Below are 20,577 nucleotides of genomic sequence, written 5' to 3'. Positions count from 1 at the left end.
AGGGAGACTTCTGCTGTGGCGAGGCTCCTCACAGGTGTTGGCTATTTGCAGTTTAGTAGTGCTGCAGAGAACTTGCTGGGGAGACCATGCATTAAAAAGGGACTCAAAATTAACTTAAACAAGGTTTTAATAAGAAAAAGAAAAACTCCTTATACACTAAATACATCAACAACAAACCAGACCCAACCACCAACCCATTCCCCAGGGTAATGGGAAAGCTAGGTGCTGCTCCTTATATACTACACCCAAGTGCTGACACAGCTTAATCAATACAACTCAGCAGCACCTGCTATGTTTCACAGCTGTAAAGCTGGGTCTCGTTATTTTGCTCTGGCCCCTTAAAGACATACACATCAGGTGGAACAATGATGAACCTTTACATTTAAAAAAACCATTCAACAACGGGATCTTTGCCGCAGGATCACATTCACCTAGTGCAGGGGTCTGCAACCTTTAAGACAAAAAGAGCCACTTGGACCCGTTTCCGAAGAAAACGAAAAAAACTGGGAGCCGCAAAACTCGTCATTATAAAAATAACTTTTTTGTCACTTTTTAATTATTTCTTTGTTTGACCCCTCAGAATTACTCCTCCTCATAGAAATAAACGTTAAATTAACAAGTTACCTTTTTTGTGTGTGTGTGTGCTCTTCACTCCCCTTCAAAACAGTGACCAGCGTACATGCCCCCTTTCAATGCAGTGACCAGCGTACATGCCCCTTACAATGTAGCGGGCGGGCGGGAAGGTGATGTCGGGACGGTACGTGACTAACGCACGCACTGCCCCCATGCGACGTCACAGCCAGTACAGCGCCCGCCACAGTGGGGAGTGTCGGGGCGCACAATGCGCCTCCTCCCCTCGCTAGTATCCGCCCCGGAGCCGCGGCAAAGGTGTAAAAGAGCCACATGCGGCTCCGGAGCCGCGGGTTGCAGACCCCTGACCTAGTGCTATACCAGCTACACTGGCTCCCAGTGGAGTACAGGGTCAGGTTTAAGGTGCTGGTTTTGACCTTTAAAGCCCTATATGGCCTAGGACCCACGTACCTAAGGGACCGCCTCTCCTGGTCTGCCCCGCAGAGGACCTTACAGTCTTCAAATAAAAACACCCTGAAGATCCCGAGCCCCAGGGAAATTAGACTGGCCTTGACCAGAGCCAGGGCCTTTTCAGCACTGGCCCCAATGTGGTGGGACGCTCTGTCCCAAGAGAACAGGGCCCTGCGGGACTTGACATCTTTCTGCAGGGCCTCCAAGACAGAGCTGTTCTGCCTGGCCTTTGGTTTATACTCAGTCTGACCCTTATGTTTCCCTCCCCTTACGATTTTGATCTATGGGCTATTTTTAAAATGAGGTAGCATTTTAAATTGCATTTTAAAATGTTTTTTTCCTATTATGTTTTTACTGTGATTTTATTGGTATTAGCTGCCCTGAGCCCGGCTCTGGCTGGGGAGGGCGGGGTATAAATAAAATATATTATTATTATTATTATTATTATTATTATCACCACTGTTATTATTATTCTCTGCCTGTGCCCCACCTGTAAGGGGGCAGCCAGGGCCTTTGCTGTTAGTGTGTTGCAAAGGCCATGGAGCTGTACAATTGTGGAGTTCGGTGGGATCCCAGTGGCCATCTAGCCCAACCCCCTGTGAGGCAATAATCGCAGCTGACTGTCGGTGCCAAGAAGGCCCCCTCACTCCACTCTTCTCTCTCCTTGTCCCTCCCCCACCAGAACTGCTTTTTGGAATGCGCTTACCAGTATGATGACGACGGCTACCAGTCCTACTGCACCATCTGTTGTGGGGGCCGCGAAGTTCTCATGTGTGGCAACAACAACTGCTGCAGGTGAGCCAAAGGACGGGGGGGGGAGGGTAAGAGGGAGGGGTCCACACCTGTCTGCCCCCCCCCCCCCGGGCAGGATAATAATATTATACCCTGAATTCCAGCTCCGAGGGCCTTTTGGCGGTTCCCTCCCTGTGAGAAGTGAGGTTACAGGGAACCAGGCAGAGGGCCTTTTTGGACTACAGTTCCCATCCTCCCATATCATTGAAAGACCTACACTGGCTCCCAGTATGTTTCTGAGCACAATTCAAAGTGTTGGTCCTGACCTTTAAAGCCCTAAACGGCCTCGGTTCTTTATACCTGAAGGAGCGTCTCCACCCTGGACACCTGGGTCCAGCTCCAAGGGTCTTCTGGCTGTTCCCTCCCTGCAAGAAGCCAAGTTACAGGGAGCCAGGCAAAGGGCCTTCTCGGTAGTGGCACCCGCCCTGTGGAACGCCCTCCCACCAGATGTCAAGAAATAAACAACTATCTGACTTTTGGAAGACATCTGAAGGCAGCCCTGTTGAGGGAAGTTTTTAATGTTTGAAGTTTTACAGTGGTACCTCTGGTTGCAAATGGGATCCGTTCCGGAGGCCCGTTCGCAACCTGAGAAGAACGCAACCTGCGTCTGTGCATGCGCGGGTTGCGATTTGCCGCTTCTGTGCATGCGCGTGACGTCATTTTGCACTTCTGTGCATGTGAGAGCTGTGAAACCCGGAAGTAACCCTTTCCGTTACTTCCGGGTTGCCGCGGGAGACACAACCTGAAAACGCGCAACCTGAAGCAAACATAACTTGAGGCATGGCTGTATTCTGTTTTCAGTCCTCTGTTGGGAACCGCCCAGAGTGGCCGGGGAAACCCAGCCAGATGGGAGGGGTATCAATAAATTATTTATGTATGTATGTATGTATGTATGTATGTATGTGTGTGTGTGTGTATGTATGTATTTATTTATTTATTTATTTATTTATTTATTTATGAATGAGATAGAAGCCTTTGTGTCCCTCTACCTGCTTGTTGAGGTGGGAGCCTGCTGGGACTTTCCCTTTGACTCCTGTGTGAGAGGCGGCTGCCAAGGGGAAGCCCTGCCTCACGCAGAAGCAGGCTGGGATCCAGACCGCAAGAAAAGGGAAACCCACAGGCAGGATCCGAGCCCGAGAGCAACTCTCTCCTCCTGCATTTCCAGCAACTGGGATTCAGAAATGTTATTCACTCTGACTATGGAGGCAGGGCAGGGCCACCCTGGTTGGAGCCATCGATAGCCCTCTCCCTCTCCTCCTCCTCCATGAATTTGTCCTCCTCTTTGAAATCCATCCATCTGAGAAATCCAGTTTAACGAGGCGCTGCGTGAAGAAGGGCTTTCTCTTATCTGCCCCGATTCTTCCAGCATTCAGGCTAGGGATAAGGAAAGATTTGCCCAGCAGTTGGGTCTGGGTTGGGCTAGGCCTGGGAGGGACCCCTGCCAGTCAGTGCCAGGGTGATCCCACAGGCAGTGGAGCAAGCCAGGGGGGCAGGGGGGGTCAGACTGTCAGAGTCAGGAATCCCTCCCTCGTCCTGCTGGGCCGGAGCGCTGATGGCTGGACTCTGCCTGCAGGTGCTTTTGTGTGGAGTGTGTGGACTTGCTGGTGGGCCCTGGCGCTGCCCAGGCGGCCATCAAGGAAGACCCCTGGAACTGCTACATGTGCGGCCACAAAGGCATCTACGGCCTGCTCCGGCGGCGGGAAGACTGGCCCTCACGCCTCCAGATGTTTTTCGCCAACAACCACGACCAAGAGTTTGTAAGTTCAGGGCAGCGCGGGGGGTGGGGGGGTGGGATAAGGCGGGTCTTGGGGTGCCCTTTTGCCAGGACGGTTCAGGAGGCGGCAGGAGACACCCCGGCCCTTGCTCTCTGCTGTGGCCTCTGGGGAGCCACTTCTTTTGCCCGGCCAGTGGCAAGAGTGGTTTTATTCCATTGGGATGCTCAAGGCAACTTAGCACATCAGCGGCTGGCTGGGAGTTCCACGCCTATAAATTGCACGGGCTTCTATTATTTACAATACTATACTATACTGTACTGTACTGTACTGTACTGTACTGTACTGTACTGTACTATACTATACTAATTGATTGATTGAATTTATACACCACCCTATATATACCCAGAGGTCTCAGGGCAGTTAAATGCTTGTAGAATGGAATTCCATCACCTTAGCTTTATACATGTGTAGAAATCCAGTCACATTCTCTGGGAATGGACATCCTGAATTTGGGCTGGGCGAGATCTGGTTTTCCGCATTGCAATATATCACCAGCTAAACATGGCAAAAGAGTGGTACCTTTGTTCTCCAACTTAATCCATAACGGAAGTCTGTTCCAAAACCAAAGCGTTCCAAAACCAAGGCGCACTTTCCCATGGGAATTTATGCTAAATGGATCGATCTGTTCCAGACATTTTAAAAACAACCCCTAAAACAGCACTTGATTTTCACTATCTAAAGAGACCATTGATTCATAAAATGAAAGCAATAAACAATGTACTGCAGTTACACCATCGATCAATCAGTAGCTGAACTGGGTTCCACACAGTCACAAAAACAAAACAAAAAGCCACAAAAACGCAAAATAAATAGTAAAAACAGACAGACCTCGCGTAACACTCAAAAAGGAGCACATTCGGCTTCCGAAAAAGTTCGCAAACTGGAACACACACTTCTGGGTTTGCAGTGTTTGGGTTTCAAGTTGTTTGAGTACCAAGGCGTTTGAGAACCAAGGTACCACTGTATATGAATATATCCCGATGTCCAAAAGAAGCATGGAGCTATGTAGAGGCTTTGGTTGGCTTGCAAGATCTCTGTTGGCCCCATGAGATCTCACCCGACCTTCCCTCCAGTGGGAGAATTCCAGGGGTCTTGACTTTGCACAAATTTGCCTCGGCATGCAAATCCCCGGGACACAACCCCCCCCCCGACTGGCAGGTCTGCTGTCCTGTCATTTCTACTACACTGCCCCCCCTTCCTCTCTCGCCCACGCCAACGCTGTCTCTCCTTGCATCTTGGCAGGACCCACCAAAGGTTTACCCGCCGGTCCCCGCCGAGAAGAGGAAGCCCATCCGGGTGCTCTCGCTCTTTGACGGCATTGCCACAGGTGAGCCTGGCCCCCCTCCTGGAAGCGAGGGCCGTGTTGTGGTGCAGCCCCCCCTTGCGCACCTGTGAATGTCCCCCCTCCCTCCCTCCAGGTCTCCTGGTGCTGAAGGACCTGGGCATCCAGGTGGACCGCTACATCGCCTCGGAGGTGTGCGAGGACTCCATCACGGTTGGGATGGTGCGGCACCAGGGCAAGATCATGTATGTTGGGGACGTCCGCAATGTCACGCAGAAACACGTACGTGGAGCTCTGGGGAGGGGGGGAGGGCGGCTTCCCCTCCCTCTGTGTCGCTGGCCCAGGACCCCAGCCCCAGGGGGTGCCCCTCCCGCCTCTGACGCTCCCGCCTCCTTCCGCACTGCAGATACAGGAGTGGGGGCCCTTCGACCTGGTGATTGGAGGCAGCCCCTGCAACGACCTCTCCATCGTCAACCCCGCCAGGAAAGGCCTTTACGGTAGGTGTCCCCCCCCCCCCCCCCCGGTCCCTGCTGGGGCTCACAAGTTCAAAGAATCATCGGGTTGGGTCATCGGGTCCAGACTTTCCAAAACTTGGGTCTCCAGCTGTTTTTGGACTACAGTTCCCATCCTCCCATATCATTGAAAGACCTACACTGGCTCCCAGTATGTTTCTGAGCACAATTCAAAGTGTTGGTCCTGACCTTTAAAGCCCTAAACGGCCTCGGTTCTTTATACCTGAAGGAGCGTCTCCACCCTGGACACCTGGGTCCAGCTCCAAGGGCCTTCTGGCGGTTCCCTCCCTGCAAGAAGCCAAGTTACAGGGAGCCAGGCAGAGGGCCTTCTCGGTGGTGGCGCCCGCCCTGTGGAACGCCCTCCCATCAGATGTAAAAGAGATAAACAACTATCTGACTTTTGGAAGACATCTGAAGGCAGCCCTGTTGAGGGAAGTTTTTAATGTTTGAAGTTTTACAGTGGTACCTCTGGTTGCAAATGGGATCCGTTCCGGAGGCCCGTTCGCAACCTGAGAAGAACGCAACCTGCGTCTGTGCATGCGCGGGTTGCGATTTGCCGCTTCTGTGCATGCGCGTGACGTCATTTTGCACTTCTGTGCATGTGAGAGCTGTGAAACCCGGAAGTAACCCTTTCCGTTACTTCTGGGTCGCCGCGGGACGCAGCCTGAAAACGCGCAACCTGAAGCAAACGTAACATGAGGCTACCAGACTTTTGGAAGACATCTGAAGGCAGCCCTGTTCAAGGAAGCTTTTAATGTTTAACAGACCACTGTATTTTAATACTCTGTTGGAAGCCACCCAGAGTGGCTGGGGAAACCCAGCCAGATGGGCGGGGTATAAATAATAAATTCTATTCTATTCTATTAGTCCCACTCGCTAGGGATGATGGGAGTTGTGGTCCAAAAACAGCTGGAGACCCAAGTTGAGGAAGGCCTGATCTAGTCCAACCCCCTGCGATTCAGGAATCTCGGCTAGAGCATCCATGACAGGTGGCCACCCAACCTCTGCTTAGAAACCTCCAAGGAAGGAGAATTCACAACCTCCCAAGGGAGACCAATCCGCTATTGAACAGCTCTTGCTGTCAGAAAGTTCTTCCTGATGTTTAGTTGAAATCTCCTTTCTTGTTACTTGAAGCCATGGGTTCAATCCCTCCAGAGCAGGAGAAAACAAGCTGGTTTACTCTTCCATTTGATGGCCCTCCTCTGGACATGTTCAGAAGATGGCTCTCCTATCTCCTCGCAGTCCCCTCTTCTCCAGGCTAAACATTCCCAATGACCTCAAAGCTGTTTAAATCATTTGCGTCACTGATAGCTGTGACCCCAGGGTTAGGGTCTGCCTTTGTCTAGTGACGGTGGTGCTGTGGTCTAAACCACTGAGCCTCTTGGGCTTGCCGATCAGAAGGTCAGCGGTTCGAATCCCTGCAAGGGGTGAGCCCCCATTGCTCTGTCCCAGCTCCTGCCAACCTAGCAGTTCGAAAGCACTCCAGTGCAAGTAGATACTGTATTTTTCGCTCTGTAAGACGCACCAAACCATAAGATGCACCTAGTTTTGGGAGGAGGAAAACAAGAAAAAAAATATTCTGAATCTCAGAAGCCAGAACAGCAAGAGGGATCGCTGCACAGTGAAAGCAATGATCCCTCTTGCTGTTCTGGCTTCTGGGATAGCTGCGCAGCCTGCCTTCTCTCCATAAGACGAACACACATTTCCCCTTTTTAGGAGGGAAAAAGTGAGTCATAGAGCAAAAAATATGGTAAATAGGTACCGCTGCGGCGGGAAGGTAAATGGCGTTTCCGTGCCTTCTGGCTTGCGTCACAGTGTCCTGTTGCACCAGAAACTGTTTAGTCCTGCTGTCCACATGACCCGGAATACTGTCTGTGGACAAACGCCGGCTCCCTTGGCCGGAAAGTGAGATGAGCACCGCAACCCCATAGTCGCCTTTGACGGGACCTAACCACCCAAGGGTCCTTTACCTTCCCTTCCCTTGCCTAGGGGTCTGGAGAAGGGGATTTCCCCACGCTCTTAATGGCCCTGGAGTGTGGGGCCAGAAGGGCTTGCCAAGGGAGCTTTTGTGTCTTGTGGGCTGGTCTTGGGTTTGCGCCCCCGTTCATGGCGGTCTTCCTCCCCTCCCACCCCAGAGGGCACGGGGCGACTCTTCTTTGAGTTCTACCGGCTGCTGCACGAGGCCCGGCCCAAGGAGGGAGACGAGCGGCCCTTTTTCTGGCTCTTTGAGAACGTGGTGGCGATGGGCGTCAGCGACAAGAGAGACATCTCTCGCTTCCTGGAGGTGAGAGGGTGGGCAGCGGGTGGGTGGGCAGACACCGCTCTTTCCTCCTTGCCCGCCCCCTGAATGTCCCTGGGCGGGAGAGGGAGGAGCAACCTGGGGGAAATTGCCGGATCTGAGCCAAAGCAGCCAGAACAGGACCAAAGGCAAAACCTGCCTGCCTCTCTGCTGTGTTCCAGGCGCAGGGAGTTCCTCCTGCCACCAGGGGGCACCTGAGTTTCCAGGGCTCATCTTGAAAAGCAGCCTTGCCTAGCGGTTAGAGTGGCAGAGCACCGGGTTCAAATCCCCCGCTCTTCCAGGAAACGCTCAGCAGGTGGCTCTCAGCCTATCCTACCTAGCAGGGTTGTGGGGATTAAATCATAGAATCATAGAGTTAGATGGGGCAGAACCATGTAGGCCACCCGGTGCTCCTTGCAGGGAAATTGGGGTATCAGTGTTGACCTCCTGTCATCCCTGCCTATTGTTCCTGCTGGCTGTCGGGGTTTTGGGAAGGGGGCAGCTTCTGAGGGAGGGGGCAACATCTGGCAGCCAGAATGTTAGCCCCCCCAGGGGTGAACATGACAGCCAGGTCAGAAATGAGGCGGTTTAAGAGTTTCCGTCTGAGAAGCTGAATGATCTGTTCCGGGATTGAATCAGTGTGAGGTTGTCAAACAAGGCTAGGGGTCAGGAAACTTTTGGAGCAGGGGGCCGGTCCACTGTCCCTCAGACCTTGTGGGGGGCCAGACTGTATTGGGGGGGGGGAAATGAACAAATTCCTATGCCCCACAAATAACCCAGAGATGCATTTTAAATAAAAGGGCACATTCTACTCATGTAAAAACATGCTGATTTCCGGACCGTCCGGGGGCCGGATTGAGAAGGTGATTGGGCCAGATCCGGCCTCTGGGCCTTAGTTTGCCTACCCATGGTCAGGGTATTGAATGAATGAATGAAATCTTTATTGCTAAAAGCAGTAAGCCATCACAATGCATAGAATACAAATAATTGATTTAAAACTGAGCGGCGGCAGCAAAGCAAACATACAAAAATGCGAAAAACACGCCTGCATAAGTTAAGCGCTCCATTTCTCTCGCTCCGCCTTATGATACTTGTCTTGGTGCCCAGCTCTCAACTTACTTGCAGCCAAGGCAAATTTTGCAACCTAATAATTTTGCAAGTAATAAATACGTTATTGCCAGCTCACAAAATAAGAGATTTGCTGAAGGGGAAGTCGGTTGGAAAGAGAGCAAAGGATATAATGTAGGATGTAATCTAGGGGAATCCACAGAGAGGGAAGGGGCACCGAGGGTGGTCTCGTACAACCCCCTGCGAGGCAGGAATCTCATTGGGTTCTAGATTAAACTGCAGGGCACCTTCCGCTCAATGAGGCCCTCCGGTGGGCAGGACAGGGCTGGCACGGGCATCAGAAGCTGCCTTCTACTGCACTGGCTGGCATCCGTGGCTTTCCAGAGCTTCAGGCCTGCCCTGGAGATGCCCGTTCTCTGGGCAAGGCGGGCACTGCGCCACTGAGCTCTGCCCCTTCCCCAAAGGCATGAGCAGGGGCAGGCCCTCGCCGGAAAGGTCTGGAGGGCCTGAGCCCCAAAGCACAGCTCTGCCTGGGGGGGAGGGCAGCCTGTCCCCCTGCCCACCCCGTGACGCCTTCCTCCTCCCCGCTTCTCTCTCGGCTGCAGTCCAACCCGGTGATGATCGATGCCAAAGAGGTCTCGGCAGCGCACAGAGCCCGCTACTTCTGGGGGAACCTGCCCGGCATGAACAGGTTGGTCAGAGGTCTGGCGCCAACACCCAGAAACCCGCCCGTGCCAAGGAAGCGGTGAGGTCCTGCCAGAACCCTGCCTGCCTTGGGACAGAGAGGAAATAATAATAATAATAATAATAATAATAATAATAATAATAATAATAATGGTGGATTAAAACTTGAGCCCCCTTGCCAGCTCCTCTGGCACACATCCGTGAGGAGGGGGCGAAGGTGTGAGGCCCAGGAGGTGGGGGTCTTGCAGGGAGGGGCGTTGAGGCTCCCAGGATCCCTGTTCTGGGCTGATCAGTTGTCTGTTTCCCCTGCAGGCCGTTGGCTTCAACTGTGAATGATAAGTTGGAACTGCAGGAGTGTCTGGAGCATGGCAGGATAGCCAAGGTGAGTGCGGGGAATTTTGGCCAGTAGGGGAAAGGGCGTCTAGTTGAGGAAGGAAGGAAGGAAGGAAGGAAGGAAGGAAGGAAGGAAGGAAGGAAGGAAGGAAGGAAGGCAGGAGTCGCCAAGTGGTCGGACCTCACAGGCAGGGAAGGCCACCCACCTGGATATAATAATAATATAATAATTTATTTGTACCCCGTCCATCTGGCTGGGTTTCCCTAGCCACTCTGGGTGGCTTCCAACAAGGATTAAAAATACATTATAATGTCACACATTAAAAACTTCCCTGAACAGGGCTGCCTTCAAAGATAGGATAGCTGCTTATTTCCTTCACATCTGAAGGGAGGGTGTTCTACAGGGCGGGTGCCACTACCGAGAAGGCCCTCTGTCTGGTTCCCTGTAACCTTACTTCTCACAATGAGGGAACCGCCAGAAGGCCCTCAGCGCTGGACCTCAGTGTCCGGGCTGAACGATAGGGGTGGAGATGCTCCTTCAGGTCTACTGGGCCTTTGAGGCCGTTTAGGGCTTTCAAGGTCAGCACCAACACTTTGCATTGTGCTCAGAAATGTACTGGCTTTCAAAGAGAACCAGACCAGTTCCTGGAGGAGGGGAGGCCGCCATGTGGCCCCTGGATCCCAGTTGGAGGGCAGAGTTGCCCTTGTGTTCGATTCCCACTTGCGGGTTTCCCTCTAGAGTGCCTGCCTGGCCCCTGTGAGTATTTGAAGGGCCATGGGCCTGATCCAGCAGCTTCTCCTTCTATCCTTATGAGAACAAGCCAATGGTACCCTCTTCTGCTGAAGCTGCCAGTGCCCCCTGCAGTTGCTGGTCAGAGTTGGGGGCAACGGGAGTCCCCTGCTGAGGAAGGGCAGGGGGGTCAGGCAAAGCGGGGGCTGGGGGAGGCGAGGCCCCCGCTTCATGGGCTGGGACGAGGGAGGAGGGCAGGGTGGGTGTCCCGCAGCCCCCTCCGGCTGACCTTGCCTCCGCCCTCTGTGCTCCCGCCCAGTTCAGCAAAGTGCGAACCATCACCACTCGCTCCAACTCCATCAAGCAAGGCAAAGACCAGCATTTCCCTGTCTTCATGAATGAGAAGGAAGACATTCTGTGGTGCACAGAGATGGAGAGGTGGGTGCCTGCCTTCCTGGCGAGGGGGGTGCTGGGGGCTCCCTTCCCACTCGACTATTCTGTGCTGTGGGGCAGGAATGGGGGGCTGGCTGGCTGGAGTCCTGGCTCCCTGCACATGGGCATAGCTGTCAATGTTTCCTTTTAAGGGAAATCTCCTTATTCAGAATAGGGTTCCTCGTGAGAAAAGGGAAAAGTTGACAGCTATGCCTCCGGGGCCTGCTGCCACACTGGGTGCTGACTGCCCCCCCCCCTTCTGTCCCCGCAGGGTCTTTGGCTTCCCGGTCCACTACACCGACGTCTCAAACATGAGCCGCCTGGCGAGGCAGAGACTCCTGGGTCGCTCCTGGAGTGTGCCAGTGATCCGCCACCTCTTTGCCCCCCTGAAGGAGTACTTCGCCTGCGTCTAAAGAGACACCCGCCCTCGGAACTGGCAAAGCAGAGGAGGAGGAGGAGGAGGAGGAGGAGGCGTCTCAAACACAACCCCCCCCCCTGAACAGAAGAAAAGGGACACCAGAGAGGAGGAGGAGGTGGTGGCTGGTGGGCAAGAGGGAGGGAGGGAGGGAGAGGATGGGCTCCCCCCCCCCATGGGAGGGTCTACCACCCGCCCATCCTCTCCCTGGGTCAAACCGCCCCAGACCAACCGACCGGCCCCCCTTTTCTGTTGGTGACCCTTCAATTTCCTGCTCTTTCTGGACGGCTTCGTCTCGTCCGTTGGGTTTCCGCCTCTCCTCGGCTGAGCCCTGGGCACGGAGCCTGGCTGTCTGGGCGCCCATGGGCGTGTGCCCCCCCTGCCAGCCTCCGCAACAGAGGAGGAGAGCCCAGAGCTGAGCGGGCCTTGGGGCGACAGCTTCGCCCCTGCTCAGTCAAGGAGCACAAAGGAAGGTGCCGGGGGGGGGCCTCCTCGCGTCTACCAGCGCCATTCCTGTGGCGGAGGGTGGGGGCGCAGGCCCGGAAGCTGCCCGCCCCTCCCTCCCCGCCCCCTCCCACCCTGCCCCCCCTTCCCCACAGTATTTGGGTGCCTACCAGGCCGGAGACCTTGACCAGTCCAGCTCCTACAGCCGCTCTTACCTCTTGTTTACAGTTTATATATATGTGAGAGTTACGTGAGAGAAATGTCTATATATATAAAAAAAGGTACTGTTACTGCTGTACAACTGACTTTCAAAATGGTGCTTCTACATCAAGGGAGAGGGCGCACCCATGGCAGCTTAAGGGGGGGCTCCGTGTGCTGGCCCCCGGGGGGGCTTCTCAGAAAGGGAGGGCAGGCAGGCCAGCAAGGGCGCGTGCTGCTCTCTGCCCTGGGTGTCATGCAATAATGCTTTCCCCCCCGCAAAAGGTGACCCTCAGGCCAGGGACCCCACCCACCCACCGCAGTGTCCCAAATAGTGGCCCCTACGTAAACTGGTGCTTTCTCACAAGGGGGGGGGCTGGGTGTCCTCCCCAGCGGACAGACCGGGCGCTCCACTCAGCCGAGGTCTTTCTTTCCTCCATTTCTGCCCCTGGAACTGCAGGCTCAGCAGTGGGGGGGGGGTCCGTGAGGGGAGGGAGGTAGATAAAGGGGGTGCCCTTTGGCATCCGCCCCTCCCCATTCCTCCACAAGTGCGGGGGGCGTTTGGGGGGTCCGTGCCGCTGCTGCCCCCTTCAACCCGTGGCTGATGTGAACGGCAGGGCTCCTGTTTTGCTTGAACAGGCTCTGGCTGTGCTACCCGTCCCCATCCCCCCCCCCGGCTGCCCCCCAACCCCACCCTTTGCAAGGTCCCCCACCCTCCAAATACAGGGTGGAGGGGCAGCTCCTCCCAGGGTCCTTGTGCAGAGGGCGGCGGGGTTCCTGGGCTCTGCCTCCCTTGGCAATTGTGTGCACTTTAGTCCTTTGGGGCAGGGGGGTGCAGAGAGCGGCCAGCTTCGCCCCCCCACCCCCCTGGACGCCCCTCGGGGCGTGGCCTGGGAGGCTGCTTCTCCCTTCCGCTTGTGGGGAGGGCTCCCAGCAGGGCCCGAAGCCCTTGGTGCTAACAGGGAGCCGGGTTGGGGGTCCCCCGCTGCCCTCTGCCTCTGCCTCCCCCCCCCCCCCCGGCCGTCTTCCCTGCGTTCATGGTGCTCTCGGAGGCAGCGGCTTGGTGCTGAGGCAATGCTCAGGAGCAGGGTGGGCCGGGTCTGCGGGAGACTGCCGCCCCCCCCCCCACTTCTCCCCGCCCCCCCAGCGGGTGAAGCAGTTGCAGCTGGCAGGGTGCTCTCTGGTCTCGGTGCTAACCGGGGAGCAGGCAGGCAGGCGGGGGCCTCCTCTCCCTTCCCCTCAAACTGTGAAAGGTGCTGGGGTCTCGCTCAGGACCCGATGGGGAAGCCAAGGGAGGGGGGCACTGGAGGGGGCTGTCTGGCAGGATGCGCTCCCAGCCGCCTCCCTGGCAGGCGGGCAGGTGGGCATCTCCTTCTCTCCAGCCCCGGGCGGGCGGCACTTCGAGGGCCCCCACCCATTGGCCGCAAGGGGGATCAGAGAGGGAAGGAGGGGGCCGCCTTGGGGCTTATTTTAGTCTAACTTTGGTGCTATGCGGGACGCCTGGGGCCCCCTCCCGGCCATGACCTGTCCCTTTGGGGGGGCTTCCCACCCAGGCCAAAGGGAGCCCACTGAGCGCTCCCAGCCCCTGACCAGGGAAGCTTATCTTGGCGGAGAATCGAAGGTGGGGAGGGGGCAGCGGCCCCTCCCCACAGAGCCTTCCTTCCAGCGACTGTTGGCTCAGTGGGGTGGGGGGGTGGGCTGGCCACCATTCCCAAATTCAGCAGCTAATAGCTGGATTCCCCAATTGCTGCCCCCTCCCTAGGTCTGCCTGGCAGACCCTCTTTCTGAGCAGCCCAGCTTCATGGAACTCCCCTCCCCCCCCCCAGACCCCTCCCCAAACTGGAAGTGGCCTCTCGGGAAAACCTCCTGTCTGTTTTGTCTTTTCAGCCCCCCAACTCCCCCCCCCAAAAGGCGTCCCGCTGTATTTGTCTTGGATCTGTTTGGCTGTCTGCTACAGAATCCACCTGCTTCCCCCCCCCCCGGGGGGGCGAGAGAAAGACGGGGGGGAGGATGGGGGGGTGGCTTTAGGGACCGGCTTGACTCTGGTCTCCCCTTGCGATAAAGAGGGCCCCCCCTCCCGCCAGGTTGCACAGCCCTAGACTGAAAAGCGGAGCAACCAGACTGTCCCCCCCCCCACTTGCCTGAATTCCTTTGTCAACCACAGAAGGATATGGGGGCAACTAAGGTGCTAAAAAAAAAAATCCCTCTTTTATCACAAATCTCTATTGTTAACTTAAGTCTGCTGTCTGGACAATGACTGTTTTTTTTTGTTTTCTTGTAGTGGAGTTTTAAAAGAGCTCTATTATTTTACTCTTATATATTATTATTAAAAAAAAGAAAAAAAGGCATTTTAACTTTGTACTTGAAACCTTTAAGGAAAGATTTCATGTGTTTTAGCCTAGGCATTGAAGTAGCTGAGACGCTTTTACTGTTTGTGGGAAATCATGTATTCATGCTGAAGAAATAAATCTTGTCAAGATCCTGGGAAGAGCTCGGCCACGTTCCCTGCTCTCCAGCCGTCGCTGCCGCCTTCCCGACATTCCATGCCGCTGACCGCCTCCCCGCCCCCCCCTGCACCCAGCAACACCCCCCCCACTTTACTTTTCTTTGCTAGGATGATTTTGGGATGCGCCATCGTTTCTGCCGCTTTCCCCCTGCCTCTCTCTTTTTTTTAGGGTTGCTTCTATATTTATTGACAAATAAATAATGTACATTTCAGAGTATGGTTCTGCTATGCCAGGGGTGGAAAGTGGGGTGGGGGGGTGGGAGGAGGCCCAGCTCTCCACCCCCGCCGGGCAGGCTGTTGTATCTCTGTGTAAGTATTGCTCGTGACATAGCTGTTTTATAAAAATAATTAAAAGGTCCATGGTGCCGCAGATGTTAGAAAGTCTGTCCGTTCCGCCTCCATCCCATCCTTTGCGTTTTTTCTTTTCTTTTCTTTTCCATTTGTGCCCAGGACACTCGGGAGAAGGAAAGGCTCCTTTGCTGATGTACTTGTGCTGGAGAACACTTGAATAAATGTTCTGTTTTGTGCAAAAAGGAAAAGCGAAAAAGCCCCGGAGCCTGTCTGCCGTCATGTGCTTTTTGTCGCCCTCGTGCTCCGAGCGTTTGTGGGAGCGGCAGGGTGGCTCTTGCTGGGAGGCCGGGGGCACAGGCAGGACCCCCCAGGGGTCTCTCCTAGCAGAGAAGTCCACTCTCGCAAAAGGGTCAGGGTATCCACCAGGCCACTTGCTTCACACGGCTGTGGAGCCTGAGAATCGCTGGCTGTGGGAAGGCTGCCTTTGCACACCCAGAAGGAGGCAACGCGCCTTTTTTATGGGAACCAGCCGCTACTGCTGGTAAAACGCCTGTCAAAAGCAGGATCTACTTCTGACAACTTGCCCTTACCCAGCTGACATCAAAAGAATACCCAATTTCTACAGAGTTCTGTGTTATTTAGTTACATATATGCGGTTGAGATTCCTGCATGATCCTTGGGCAGCGTTCAAAATCCACCAACTGGCCACTTGTGACCAAGTGAAGATGCCCAGGTGCCAAGATGCACAGGTGCCTGGTGTCTCCACCTGGAGGTGCCTGCCTGTGGGTCCTTGGATCTTGCCCGTTTTCACACACAAGCAACACATCCTGTAGAAATCTAACCGTGCTATTTTATCTGCACAATCTGAATGAATCAGGAACCAAAAAGTCGTACTGAAAAATACAACTTTAGAGCCAACCAAATGGCAACTAGGCATTCCGTTTTGGCGACGGTTCCCCTGCCTTAAGGAGCCATTTGGCGCCTCACTGATATATCTCTTGAGTTTTTAACGCTGCCCCTGATGTTCCTTCCAACTCTGATTCCATGCTTAATGTTTACTATTTAAGCGGAAGACAAAAGTGCCAGGTAACCACGATAATTCTAATACAGGTTGCGTTTGGGAATGTGTCTTTTAACGAGAGATTTGTGCCTGCTTTTCAGGCGTAAGCTTGCCAGGCCTGGATGTAGTGCTAACTCCAAGCACTAAATCTGGGTGTAGCTGCAAGACTGTACCCACATCTATTTATTATAGCTACAGTTTATTTCACTGATTCCTCTTGGTTACTAATTTTTCTTTAAGACAGACCCCCCCCCTCAGTCTAGCACTCTTGAGACAAGGTCAGAGGTCCTGTGAAGGACCACCAGGTCTGCGTGTGCCACTGGGCAAAAAGCACAGGCTCAAATTACACCACACATGGGGGGTGCGGAGGGAGAAGGAAGGGTGAGAAACATGTTTCAAATGCATCTTTGGCTCCCCAGAAAGTCACCTGGAAGCCATTTGATTTGATTGTCACTTAGAAATCAGAACAATCCCATATAAGCCACACAACTCCCCCCCCCCCTGCCGCCGCCAAAAAGGAAACCCAGAGAGAACTCCCTCTCAACTGGGAAGTAAGTCAGTATGATAGAAGATGTGAGAAGCGCTTTAAGGGTTTAATGGTCCTGGGAAAACAAGGAAGATCTTTTTCCCCTGCTGCCTCAGTGCTCAGCCCCCTGCACAGCAAAGGCCCCACTGCTCCATTGTAGGCACCCCGGGGCCCTGCCTGTGTTTCCCCTAGCACAGATTTAGGAAGGTGGTATCCTGCCATTCCGTATCTTCCCTGGGTGGCCTATGCAACATCAACCAAGGTTACAGTGACAGTAGGCAGAGTCATGCTTTGTAGCCGCAGAAGTAGGGATTGGGGGCAGTGAGATGCAGCCTCATGCCAGCTTTACACACACCTTGATCTGGTGCCCAGGATTTGGGCCATATAGGCCAGGGGTAGGCAGCCTAAGGCCTGTGGGCCGGATCCAGCCCAATCGCCTTCTAAATCCAGCCCACGGACGGTCCAGGAATCAGCATGTTTTTACATTAGTAGAATGCGTCCTTTTATTTAAAATGCATCTCTGGGTTATTTGTGGGACATAGGAATTCGTTCATATATTTTTTTCAAAATATAGTCCAGCCCACTACATGGTCTGAGGGACAGTGGATTGGCCCACGGCTGAAAAAGGTTGCTGACCCCTGCCATAGGCCTTCAAGCAGAGGACTGTCTTCTGCAAACTAGGACACCCCACCAGCTTTCACAGCCTGGGAGGGGCAGCTGGGTGGTTTTCAGTAGACCCCAGGAAAGAGTTGTCTAGAAAAGGTGGAAGTTGCACGGAAACAAGATGTTTGAGAGAGGTGACTTTCTCGGCTTGTATCTCTCACACTCCTTGGGCACCCCAACATCAGGCTCCAACCCCCAAACGCTCGTCCTCTTGCCCTTCCCCAGGGGACCTGACTTCCCAGCCCAGGACTTCTGAGGCACCAACAAGGCACACTCCAGGGACCGCAGGGTAGGATTAGAAAAAGATGAGGCAGAGTGGGTCATTTGTGCAGCCTCTGAAGGGGCTTGCTTTCACTTCCTTAGGCAGAGATGTTCCCTGCTTATTTGGGGCAGTTTCTGCCCTATCCACAGTTTAAATCAATTTATTATTTGCCAGTGCTGTGCATATATGCGGTTGTGTGCAAGTCAAATGCACGTAAGAGGGGAGACGCCTGAACTTGGAATATTTTCTGCTAAAAGGGGACAGTACACAGAGTGGCTAAGAATAAGAAAAAATATATAAGCAGCAACCAGCACACTACTATTCAATGTGCCACTGAAGAATATGAGCTCTTTCTTCAACAGCCATGGGGTTGGGCTTGGCAGATACACTGCGGGTGGGCCGGGGGAGCTGGCACAGCCTCAGGAGCAGGGCACTCTGCATTGGTGTCCCTGAGTGGGAAAAGGAAGGGGGTGCCCCTGCTTTGACTGGGCTGGGTCCAAGGTACTGCGAAGGGGAGAGGCTTACAGGGGGTGGGACACCCAAGAACTGCTGCAGAAGAGGTCTTGCCAGCCAGCATCTAAGACCCAAGTTCTAGGATTCTGGGTGCCCTGCCAGATGAGACCAAAGAGGGCCCCGTCCAGCCCAGCATCCTCACCCCATCATGAGACTCACAAGCAGAGCTCCAAGGTGACGGGTAGCTGGATGAAGGGTAGGTTTCCAAGGGCAGAAAGCTCCATAGCTGGGGGGAAACAACCACCTAAAACATTTGTGGTCTCTACGGGGCATGCAAACACCTTTGTACTGGAGGCAGACCTGGAGATCTGCTGGGCATCAGCTACTGACAGCTTCACAAGGCACAGTCTGCACCAGACGAAGCAGACTCAAACCCATGGAGATTCCAAGTAGATGCCAGGAAGAACTTTATGACAGTTAAGAGCTGCTCAGCAGTGGAACAGATGCCCTCAGAGGTGGTGGCCTCTCCTTCTTTGGAGGTTTTTAAGCAGAGGTTGGATAGCCATCTGCCTTGCATGCTTTAGTTGAGATTCCTGCAGTGCAGGAGGCTGGACTAGATGACCCTTGAGGTCCTGTCCATGATTCTAGTCTGAGCCGTCCCACACTGAGAGAGTCCTGAGGTCAGACTGAATGCTGTTGCTGTCGGCCTGGGTAGACCCCAGAATTCAGTGCCTGAAGGGGCAAATCCCCGTTGCAACCCAGGCCCCTCTTCCAGCTGGGAGGCTGAGCCTTGAGAGGGTCCGCTTCCTTTAATCCTCTGCTGGTGCAGCTGAAAGAGGAGCACCTCTGAGTAATCCAGCTTGGGGCTCAGCAGGCAGGACCTTCCCCAGGCCGCCCAGGCCGCCCAGGCCTGAAAAGCAGCCAAACCATTCGCTGTCCAAGGTACCAGCCAGGAGAAAAAAATTGTGGAAAGCGAGCAAATACAGTAATCCAATGCAGAGCTTCAGGCTCTCCCTCCGTCGCTCTTGCTGCATTCACCACTTGATTCTAAAATACTTTAAACAGATTAAAATGAGCTGAACTTGCTAGGCATCTGGGTAGGCCGGGCGTGGGCCTGCGCTTCTTTGCATGCATGCTACTTTCTACTGAAGGAGTGTTGGGAAACGGACTACAAAAGTCACGGTTTCTTCGAAAGACATCACGACAAACAGGACTGATATTAGCAACTGAACCCCTGAGATTATTCTTACTGACTCTCTAGCCCACCGCTGACTGGTTGACAAAGATCTGCAGAGCCCACATTCAAAACTCTTGTGTGTATGAGCTGCCGCCTTCTGGACGGCGAGGAATGTGGGGTGTTCCCTGACTCTCAGACGACAGCAAGGCAAGGCGAGCATGCCATGAGCTCAGCCGCTGGGCGCACACTGGCAATGCCCAGTCCAGAAAGCTCTAATGGAGATAAACCACACCAGCCCCTGAACTCCCATTTGCACCTGCCTCTAAGTCACCAAACGCTGGGCAGTCTGGCCGCCTCACTGCCCAGAAGGAATGGTGTCTGACTGCAAGGCCCAAAACATCTTGGCCTTCAAATAACGGCAAGGGACTTGGGTGCCATGTGGGTGGCAAGAAAGGGAGGAAAGGACTGGCTAGGAGACTAGAACATCCCCTCCAGCCATAGTTTCTCTGTTAATCCCAGGGGCGTTAATTTAAAATGGAACTGCAGTGTGGTCTATGACCCAGGAGGTGGTGCCCTGGCGTCAGAATCGACGCCTAACATTTCAGTGCTGCCATGCTGTCTTTGAGACACCTTCCTGAGCCTCACCCTTTTCCTCTCGGGAGGCTGCATTCCCCAACCCCGTTCCCTGCCCCATAAGCTCATCTCTGGCACCAGCTGCCCGGCCCAGTCAATATGATGTCCCAAAGTGCCCCAAGCAGTTATTTCCTTTTTATTCCTTAAGCTTAAATTCTGATTATCGTTCCTCTTACTGGCCCCTGCACCTTCCTCCTCTCGGGCCTTCCTATGGCACACCTCGAGCTCCTCAGTGCATCACAGGGCTACTTGCACACTCATGATACCGCACACAACCACCTCAGCTCTGTGGTCTGCTGCATGAATTATTATTTATTTTAACAGATTGTTAGCCTGCCTGCCTTAAAAATAGTTCAAGACCGCTGTCAACATTGCTAGGAAATCTGTCATCAAAATTAAATTATGATTCTGTGAGGAGGGGAAACCAGTGAGCAGAGAGCAGAGAGAGCAACCCTTTGACACCGCTGCAACCATGTCCATTAGACAAGCCATGCTAGGCTCCCAGCATCATAATAAGGCAAAGAAACCCCATTTTCTGAAACTCATAAATTCACCCCCCAAAAAATCCAAGTAAATTATTTCATTCCAGAAGGTAATAAAATTGTGATCCGGGGATGGAACCTGACTCATGACGTGAATGGAACAGGGATGTCATAATGCTCAAGATGCGCCCTCACATACTTTGGATACCCATCCCAATTGCTAAACTGGGTGTTAGCAGTCCCGGCAAAGGGACCAGACTAAGGTGTTACCAGAATCACAATACCCAGCTGGAAAGCCCATCCCCAGAGGGGAATGAGACCAAATTAATGAGAACAAATAAACGGTGTTAACGAAGTTGTAAGGACAAAAGGACACATAGATACTTTCTTCTGCCAGCGTGAGACAGATGTTGCCACAATGCATGACTGACTGATGATGTCACACGTGCACAACATGCCTGTGACACCTTACGGAGCACTGGCACTCTAGGCTCATCAGCCAGGTTGTGCCAGAGTGCCCGAGTTTCAGCCCTCTAGTGT

At 53.8% G+C, this 20,577-nt stretch overlaps 1 protein-coding gene and 1 long non-coding RNA gene across 5 annotated transcripts in view; one reads left to right on the top strand and one right to left on the bottom strand.

The window, feature by feature from the left end:
- DNMT3A (DNA methyltransferase 3 alpha) overlaps positions 1 to 14,860 on the top strand; it is an 84,667-nt gene extending 69,807 nt beyond the window's left edge. For 3 of the 4 annotated variants that reach the window (XM_079968563.1, XM_079968564.1, XM_079968562.1), the window contains 10 exons: positions 1,724 to 1,836; positions 3,407 to 3,590; positions 4,851 to 4,935; positions 5,027 to 5,172; positions 5,297 to 5,387; positions 7,538 to 7,686; positions 9,354 to 9,439; positions 9,745 to 9,814; positions 10,815 to 10,933; positions 11,199 to 14,860. In XM_079968563.1, coding sequence (XP_079824689.1) covers positions 1,724 to 1,836; positions 3,407 to 3,590; positions 4,851 to 4,935; positions 5,027 to 5,172; positions 5,297 to 5,387; positions 7,538 to 7,686; positions 9,354 to 9,439; positions 9,745 to 9,814; positions 10,815 to 10,933; positions 11,199 to 11,340 — 1,185 coding nt within the window. In that variant the 3' untranslated portion in view covers positions 11,341 to 14,860. Of the gene's footprint in view, positions 1 to 1,723; positions 1,837 to 3,406; positions 3,591 to 4,850; positions 4,936 to 5,026; positions 5,173 to 5,296; positions 5,388 to 7,537; positions 7,687 to 9,353; positions 9,494 to 9,744; positions 9,815 to 10,814; positions 10,934 to 11,198 lie in introns of all 4 variants that reach the window. The other variant, XM_079968561.1, reaches the window with a different exon arrangement.
- Positions 1 to 20,577, bottom strand: part of LOC307212024 — a 448,212-nt gene that overhangs the window by 361,342 nt on the left and 66,293 nt on the right. The window contains exon 2 of the long non-coding RNA XR_013836737.1: positions 432 to 945. This is a non-coding gene — a long non-coding RNA (uncharacterized lncRNA). The remainder of the gene's footprint in view (positions 1 to 431; positions 946 to 20,577) is intronic.

This window comes from Podarcis cretensis (assembly GCF_951804945.1).
Source record: "Podarcis cretensis genome assembly, chromosome: 3".
Taxonomy (NCBI): domain Eukaryota; kingdom Metazoa; phylum Chordata; class Lepidosauria; order Squamata; family Lacertidae; genus Podarcis; species Podarcis cretensis.
This window is presented reverse-complemented; position numbering and strand designations above follow the sequence as displayed.